At 33.6% G+C, this 9,234-nt stretch overlaps 1 protein-coding gene across 1 annotated transcript; it reads right to left on the reverse strand.

Moving 5' to 3' along the window:
* Positions 1–4,586: 4,586 nt before the first annotated feature.
* On the reverse strand, positions 4,587–5,282 carry LOC18422796 (uncharacterized). The gene has a single exon (XM_006827414.4). The coding sequence runs from the start codon at positions 5,268–5,270 to the stop codon at positions 4,827–4,829; it is 444 nt and encodes a 147-aa protein (XP_006827477.1). The 5' UTR covers positions 5,271–5,282; the 3' UTR covers positions 4,587–4,826.
* Between the last annotated feature and the right edge of the window lie 3,952 nt (positions 5,283–9,234).

Below are 9,234 nucleotides of genomic sequence, written 5' to 3' on the forward strand. Positions count from 1 at the left end.
TTAAGAAAACCAATGGTTAGAGATGAAAAGCTTAGAGAAAAGCATATAGAGAAATGTAACTCTCACAAAAAAAAAAAAAAACTTATGGAGAAATATGGAGAAATACAGGACAAATAGACACATGATGAAAATGTGTGATAACACATTAACAACAGGTGGGCAGAATCAAAAGAAATTCAATACCAAGAAAACAAACTCCAATCAAACGGCATAGCTGAGCACTGCCACAGTACCACAGTGAACAGAGGTCTGAAACGTGCAAAGGATTCAAGGATTCAATAAACAGATGGAGAGAGAAATAGAGATCATCAAGGTGAAAAAAAAAATATTTCTTAAATATGAACTCAAAAGAATCCGAGAAACCTAACATATCTAGTAATGGACAAATGTTCATCTTTACTCTGGTATCGACGTATCAAACAAAGAAAGCAACATGATAAACAATTAATCCAGAGATGAAGAACAAAGTGTATACAACCAAACCAGATTATAGGAAAAGGAAAATGAAAAGAGCCAAAATTTCAATTATGATACCTAAAGTAGACAAGCAATATGGAGAGCAATATCCATTGGGAGGAAGTTACAGTCGATTTCCCTCCTCGAATTTGCAGATTTAGAAACCATATCTATCGCCATAATCAGTGAAAGAACAAAAAAAAAATAAAAAATCTTTTGCCCCTTGGCAATCGAAACACAATTCTACAGTTCCTTACAACAAAAGGAACTGAAGATCCACCAGAATCCAGTTACTATATAGCTCCCGAATTGTGTAATCTGCTCCCGAATTGTGTAATCTGTATTTGTAATATTTTTGGAGGAACCCAATATATTTAGAATTCCCTCTTTATAGTTTGGATCCGGATTCGGTGCATCCGGGATGCACCGGTTGTGGTGAATCCATACAATCCTCATTATTTAATAAACATATATAAAAAATCATGAGAAAAAAATATAGAGATTGAAGAACCAACAAAACCCTAGCAAGAAAAATAGGTTTACAGGAAAAAAACAAAAAACAAAAAACAAAACTTGGAGCTCTATTGTTAATGGCGGATGAGAGGTTGATGACTTTCGAAAAAACCCAAGAACAATGGAGCTCGACCTACTAATGATTCTACCAACAATGGCTTTTTCGAGCTCTTGGTAAAAATATATGTGAGAGATGGCGGAAAGAGGGCTCTTTGCATATTGCTTCTCAATGGCAGAGGAGGGCTATGCAAACAAAGAAAGATGAGGAATAAAATATAGTAAAAGATGAGCAACGGGCTGCGTGGTATTCGAGTGACACGGGAAATAACAAAAACTAAAATAAAAGTAATCCACGTATTTTGGGGTAAATCTTTATGGGCAAGCTTTCTATGTTTCTCCTACAACATAGAAGTTCTATCCTCCCCTTTATCAACCGTATATTCTGAATGGAGGGCTAAGATTGCCCCAATCACCATGTCACGTCTCTACACTATTTTGTTTTTAATTTTTTTCTATAAACTATTTTGATACCAAATTTTGGACCCCCAATCCTCTATTAAACTCGCACTAGCAAAAATATAAAAAAAATATTTTCAATAAAATAAAATGATAAAAATACGCCTAAAAAATTCCAGGGATATTTTGGTCACTATATTTTATCAAAAAAATATTTTTAATATTTTTTATAAGTGCGCCCCAATGAGAAGATGACACGTACCAAATTTCATATTCATACAGTTTGAAGAAAAAAACTAAAAATAAGATACTTTGAGACGTCAAATCTAAGATCAGACGGTGAGTGGCTCTCTTGATCAAAATTGGACGGGTGGATGGTAGGGGAAGGATAGAACTTCTATGCTGTATGGGGAAGCATAGAAACCTTTCCCAATCTTTATTCTAGTTTTTAGTCATTTTGGAGATGTGAGAAAACTCGTTGTGAGATTTTTTTTATTTTTTATTTTTTATTATTTTTTATTGAGCCGAACACTATTTTGAGTGAAAACTAGATTATGTGAAAACTCGTTTTGGGGTCTACAGGTTCCCAAATGACTCGTAATAGTAAACTATTCAAAAACTGGACGGTTACTTTTCAATCTTAAGTTGGTACTTCTCATACATACATAAGATATGTGAACATTTTTCTGTTTTTGAGGCTGTTTACTAGGTTGAGGAGATGATGTCCCTAAAATATGGAGTTCAATATGTACTCTTACATACTACATGTAACATCACCGAAGAGAGTGAACCTACAGTATGGTCCACAGGAACACGTAACCTCTTTGCTCTACATTATGTCACCAATCAATCTTTTTGGCCATCATGTCAGTGAAAGCAGTAACCAAAGGATAAGGAAAGGGTGGAAAGTCTAGGAGAATTATAGAGGAAGAAAACGGTGATACAATGCCGCATTAGTCTTCTAATTTTTTGTGCCCCATTGTCATTCTACTTTGACTTAACATATTCTACTCAAGTGGAAATAGAATATTCATTTACTCCCTCCAGTAAATCCTTTCCTAGAACTAATTTTAGGATATTAAATTTTAGATATGTAACCTCTTTAACTCGTATATTAATCTCAAAAGAAAAATAAAATACTAATTGTAATATCTCATCCAAATTGAATACAAAGAATCTAATATTTAAAGGAAAAAGTATAGAATAAGACCATTTACTTTTGATACAAGGTGGTCACATTAATCTTAACTATTGGATGTGAAATTAAGTGGCTACAATTATTCCATTGACCAAGCATAAACTTCAAAAGAAATTTTCTCGAACTTTGTGACACATCGACGCTATCAAATTTCACATCAAATGATTGTAAAGAATTGTGGCTACTTTGTATCAAAGATAAATAGTTTCATTGTATACAATCTCATATTTAAATGACGAAATCTAAGTGTCAGAGAGCTCAAATTTCGATTCTTTTTATAAGAAATATCATCTAGTAGTTCTTACGTGGTTCTCAAAATTTTAGATAAAAAAAAATCTCTTAAATAAGCCTTTTGACCGAGGGAGTAGAAATAAACTATACTCCCAAAATAAGAGAGAGAACTTTGTATATTGTCATGATGTGCGGCTCCTTGCGGACGAAATATAACAAGACTAAGACACCTTTCTTTCTTGGGCCAAAACTCATTCGAAGACTCATGAAATCTTTTCACACATACATAGGATATGTGAAATCTTTTACTTTCTGAGGATGGTGGGTGGGTTGAGGAGGTGATGTCCCTACAATATGGAGTTGAATTCGTCCTCTTATCTATATAATATCACCGATTAGAGTAAGTATACAGTAGGGTCCGCAGGAAGTAACCTTTTGGCTCTATATTATGTCTAATTCTTCCCAATCAATCATTCCAAATGACACCAAGATGTGTTACCCCTTAAGTGTCATCTCAATGACAATAGTGGGAAAAGTATATCAAAGAGAAATAAGTTAACGAGTTATTCTTCTCATTTTATGCCCCATTATTATTCGACTCTCTATCTCTACAATTTATATAGGAGAGCAAGGGTGGTAATGGGCTGGGCGGGGCTAGGCCAGTCTTAACCCTAGGTCTTGTCTCTAAAGGGGCTGGCCCAAGCTTGGCTCCGTCATGCCAAGAACAAATGAAGAAAACATAAACGTGAGAGAAAACGAGAGCTCGGCCGGCACTTGCCCTAGCCCAGCCATAGGGCTACAATTTGTGGCCAAGCGGGGTGGCGCGGAGCCTAGCCGCGGCGCCATTGCCAGCCTAGAGAGGAGAGAAAGAAAAAGAGACTTTGTATCTTGTCATGAGGTATAAGAAACACTAAGACACCTTTCTTTTTTTGTTCAAATCATGCAACGACTCGTTATCCTGATATAGGACTTCAGTGCCTTCCTCTTCCAATCGCCCCTCTTTTTTTCAAAATAAAAGAGAAACTAAGTCACTATCATAGTGCCATATCTAATTTGATCTCTACAAATGAGGAAATCAATGTGGCTATACTATTTATTTATTTTTAACGATGCGGTTAGCATGCGGCCAGCCCACATATAGTAGTAGAAATGCACGCTTGGCAATAAATATATATTTTAAATATAATTTGATCCTAATTTTTAGAGAATATATAATCTTCAATATGGAGATCATGAATATGAAAAAAATAAATAAATTTTGAAAACTAAAAATAATAATTATATCAAGAAAAAATTTTGGACCGTTAGTTACAATTGTTTTTAGATGGACCGCCTATTTGCATCCATCATTAAGATGGATGCTTTATACCTCTGGACCGCATATTGTAGAAACACGGTCCAGCCCACATAAAACAATTGTTCTTTTTTTAATGAGGTTTTAGCCACCTGCATCTCTTAGTTGTTGAACTCTAAATTCTCATTATTTACTTTAATTTCATACAAAAGTTAAAAGGAGTTTCCCAACGCGTAGAAAGCACTTCCTCCAAATTCATTTTAGTGAAATTTATTTCGAGGAGTGAGTAATTCTTGGCCTTATCTTGTATATTATCCGAGTTTCATGGATTCATTTTCTAGAGTGAAAAAATGGAGCGTGGTGGATGAGGTAGAAATTAGGACAAAAATTATGAGAAACCAGTTTTAGAAAACTTAAATATTGAAAAGTATGCAAATATGGAATGCAACACAAGTTCTCATACAAAACTATACTTATTCATACAAGGGTGGACAACACAAAGACCATAACAACATCATTATCATTGTTTCCTCTTATTCAAAGCTCAAAATGACCTATATAGAAACCTAGTGGCTTAAAACTCTAAATACTGCTTAATAACTTGGAGAGACAAACACTTTTATTTGCTGCACTGGCTTAGGCAGAAAACTAGACATGGATGCATGGTGATTGGTTCTCTTAGTATGGTGGCTTGTGATAAGGGGGCGGCTTGTAGTGGGGTGGCGGCTTCTTTGGGGGAGGCTTCACCGGAGGTCGTTGCATTGGTGGTGGTTTGTAGGAGGCGAGGGACTCCTTGGCTTCGTCATCTTCTTTGCTCGGAGGGTGACCGGGGTAGTGGCCATGAGGAGGTTTCTTGACTGGTGGCTTCTTAACTGGGGGCTTGTGCACTGGAGGTGGCTTATAGAGAAGCTCATCCCGAGTGTTTTCTTCCTCACTAGGAGGGTGGCCACCATGAGGTGGTGGTTTCTTATGGGGTGGCTTATGCTTTGGAGGTGGTTTGTATACTGGAGGCTTGTGACCTGGGGGTTTTTTCATCTCCTCAAACTCAAACTCAGCATTTGAGTAAGTGGAGAGAACAAACACCCCAAGAAGCAACACCAGTAGCTTAGTATTGAGCACCATCTTTGGCTTTGTTGCTAAAGCTCCTAAGTGGAGTGCCTTTTATAGTTGATGCAGCCTATGGTAGAGTGACACTTGGCAACATAGTGTTTGGGCTGGCCACATTAGCCCTTAGATATGAATACACACTTCAAGATGTACAATGGACCAAAAAAACAATTATATACATATTTTCTGCTCCCACAGGAGTACTTTTTCCATTTACTCAAAATTTGAAAATTGAAAAAAAAGTTAAACACACTCAGTATGTGGCTCAGAAAATAATGCCTTAAAAGTTGAACCTGATAGATTTCCATATGTAGAATTAATATGCATCTCTAAAATCCATAAAAAATGTTGTTTTGACGTTGGAAAAACATCTAATTGATCATCTCTGACATCGATATGTATAGATATGGAGAAGAAAAGAGAATTGAGGTCCAAAACTAGTACATCTTCCAAAATATTATCCGAACCGTCCATTTTCAAGATTTTCATGCATATGTAGATTTGCTTGATCTGAATTATTTTTGGAGTTAAAATTTTTATAATTAAAGATAAAAATAGATTCTGGTGCCATCCTAAAAATTTTCGACATCAAATTTGCATCTTATGACAAAGTTTGGAGCTGCACCTTAATTTGATCGTTTAACGTTGCAACTTCATACAAGCTACACCCATTAATTTTTAGGGGGTTAGACCAGTGTTTGCAAAATTGAACCGGAACGGTTAACCGGACATGGGCCTGGTAGCGGTTTAACCAGTCTAACCGGTAAACCGATCAATTCAACCTCCCTAATCGGGCAAATCCTGGGCTGTAAAAAAAGCATTGAAAAAAAAAGAACTACTAAAATATGAAAAACATATAAAGAATGATTAAAAAAAAACATATTCAAATGAAGTTGAAAATTATTGAAAAAAAATTTATTTTAACTAATTTTATATTTTTCAAGGGCTATTTTAAAAATTTTCTAAACAAGATAGGAAAATATAAAAGTGAGTATTACTAACCAAAACAATTTTTAAAATGTAAAGAATATTTAAAAATACATTACAAATCAAATTATTTATTTTTAAGAATTTATATACATATTTTTTTTATTTTTAAAAATACCGGTTGATCACCCTAACCGCCTAAAACCGGAATCGATCACTGGCCAGTTCCGATCTAACCAGGTGGTTAGCGGTTAGATCGGGCAATTTTGCGAACAATGGGTTAGACCTAACTGTATATTGAAATCAAAATTTCCTTTTTTGACGCTTATTATGTGGTTTTAATTCCAAAAAATTTAGATCGGAACTTTTTTACTAAACAACACTTTCACCCAAGGGCATAAATTTACAGTATACTCCTGCAGGAGCATAGCCCCTGGAGTATGCCACACGCACACGGGAACATTTGAGGATTGTTACGTTTTCGCTTGAGGTGACAAGCACGTGATGGTTGTTTGTGAGATTGTATTTCATTTTTTAATAGTAAAAGCCAAAAGGAATCTATTCCCATAGGAGTAGGTTGTTCATTTACTCCCATTGGTAAAACTCTACCTCGAATTAATTTTAGGACCCTAAAATTTTGGACATATAACCTCTTCAACCTATGTATGGACTAATCTCTTCAACCTATGGACTAACCTCAATTAAAAATAATTCTTATTTGTGCCCTTTATACACTTGAAAAAAATATATCGAGGTTAAGTAGAGACCATTTAATTTTGAAAAAGGTTTATATAAGGTTGCAACCTTAAAATGTAGAACTACGGAAGCACCTCAAAAATCTATTGGTAAATATTTTTAATATTGAATTGATCATCTCGACATCGAAGGGCATGACTATATAAAAAAAAAAAAAAAGATTTTGAGTCCCAAAAATGGTGCATCTTACAACACATTATCTAGACTGTCCATGTTCAAGATTTTCATATGTTTATAGATCAACTTGATTTTAATCATTTTTAGAGTTTAAAATTTTATAATTAGATTTGAAAATAGATTTTGAGATAATCTTAAGAACATTTTACATCAAAATTATATGTTATGATAAAAATGTAAAGGTGTATTTTAAATGGTTTGTTTAAGGTTGCAACCTTATGGAAACCACACCCTTTAATTTTTAGATGTAAGATCGAAGTGTTAGAAAACTCAAATTTCAAATGTTTTTTTTTCTATGATAATCATCTAGTAATTTTGAAGTGGTTCTCCAAATTTGAGATTGAAAGAAATCCTCTCAAATAAGTCTTTCACCAAGTGAATAGAGGTGAGCATAGTATACATGCTCATAGAAAAATGTCCCTAGGACGCATTCAGACGGTGAAAGGGGAAGTATGATTAACTTGGTGCCATTGGTTTCCTGTTTTCAATTTTTTTTAACTTCTCTCGATAACATTTGGAGCACATTTGATTCGTATGAAAATGATTTTTTAAAAGTTATGGCGCACATTCAGATGGTGAATGGGATTTTTTGAGAGAGAAAGAGAGATTGAGTTTTTAGAAAAATAATAGGTTTTTAGAAAAAAAGATTAGTTTTTAGCGAGAGAAATATAAATAAAATTTTAGAAAGAGAATAAGTTTTTAGAGAGAGAAAGAGAATAAGTTTTTTAAAAAAATAAGAGATATTCGGTTTCTTAAGAGAATAGTTTTTGGAGAGAGAATGAGTTTTAGAGAAGGAGAGAGAATAGAATTTTAGATAAAGAAAGAGAGATTGGATTTTTAGAGAGAATGAGTTTTTAGTGAGAGATTTAGTTTTTAGAGCGAAAATGATTTTTTAGAGAAAAAGATTGGGTTTTTAAAGAGAGAAAGAGAGAATGGGCCTTTAATAAGAAAAAGAGAGATTGAGTTTCTAAAGAGAGAAAGGGTTTTTAGTTAGAGAAAGATAATAGATTTTTAAAAAAGAAAAAAAAGATTGGGTTTTCGAAAAAAGAAAACAGTATTTTAGATAGAAAAAGAGAAATAGGGTTTCTAACGACGGGTTTTAGAGAGAGAGGATTGAATTTTTTAAAAGAGATAAGGAGATTGGATTCCTAAAGCGAAAAGAGCTTACATTCCATACTCTAGGAGGGTAGATTCCAAAAGAGTTTAAAAATGAAAGAAAACAATTTCATATAAAATCTAGATAATATTACCGATCGCCGAAAAAAATAAGAAAAAAATGTGAAATATAAATCTAAGAAAATTATTTTTTAAAAAATTAATTTCCAACGGGAAAACTATTTCGCAAACCAAACGTTTCGGAGTAGATGCTGGTTATTCATGAAAAGTAGTGAAAAGGTAAGGTATGGTGGATGGTGGAGGTCAATCGCACATGGTAAGAAATAACTGTGGTCTTTACTTTTTACAAAGTCAAAAACGACGGCCGGATGATTGGAGCTTTATGAATGTGAGGTATATTTCAGGCCAGGTACGTTACCTTTTTTTATTCGTATACGGTTTGCATTGCAATCAAAGCAAAGCGCACCTTCAAATAATTCTGAAAAATGTGGTTTCAATATTGAAAATATTTGTGATAATTTTAAAGTATATTTTTGTTTTTAATTATAAAATTTGAAGTTTTAAAAATAGTATAGATCGAACATATCTATGAAAATTTAAAAATTTTAAAAATTAATGGTCCGAAAATATATTATAAAATACACTATATCCAAAACTTAAAATCTATATTTTTTTTTATGTCCATACATTTTGATGTCGGGATGATCAATTTGAAGATATGTGAACATCAAAACAACCTATTCTAAAAAGAGTTTTTAGGTGCACTATAATTTGATTGTTTAGAGCATCACACTTGTATAAACTTTTTCTTTATTATTTTGAATGATAAATAAATTTTATTAAAAATAATAATGTACACCCACATGTGCACATGGAAGAAAGAAGAGGGAAACAGGGACAAGACAAGAATGGGTAAGAAGAGAGTCGAAGAAAGGAGACAAAGAAGAGAGAAAGAAGAAGAGAGGAGAAAAGAGGACAAAAAGATGGACCCTTTTTTTAATTT

Source organism: Amborella trichopoda, chromosome 7 (genome assembly GCF_054954075.1).
Source record: "Amborella trichopoda isolate Santa Cruz 75 chromosome 7, AtrichopodaSantaCruz75HAP2 v2.0, whole genome shotgun sequence".
Classification (NCBI taxonomy): domain Eukaryota; kingdom Viridiplantae; phylum Streptophyta; class Magnoliopsida; order Amborellales; family Amborellaceae; genus Amborella; species Amborella trichopoda.

What these genes read in the sequence shown, in the direction of transcription:
- LOC18422796 (XM_006827414.4), bottom strand. Translation starts at nt 5,270, where the DNA reads ATGGTGCTCAATACTAAGCTACTGGTGTTGCTTCTTGGGGTGTTTGTT.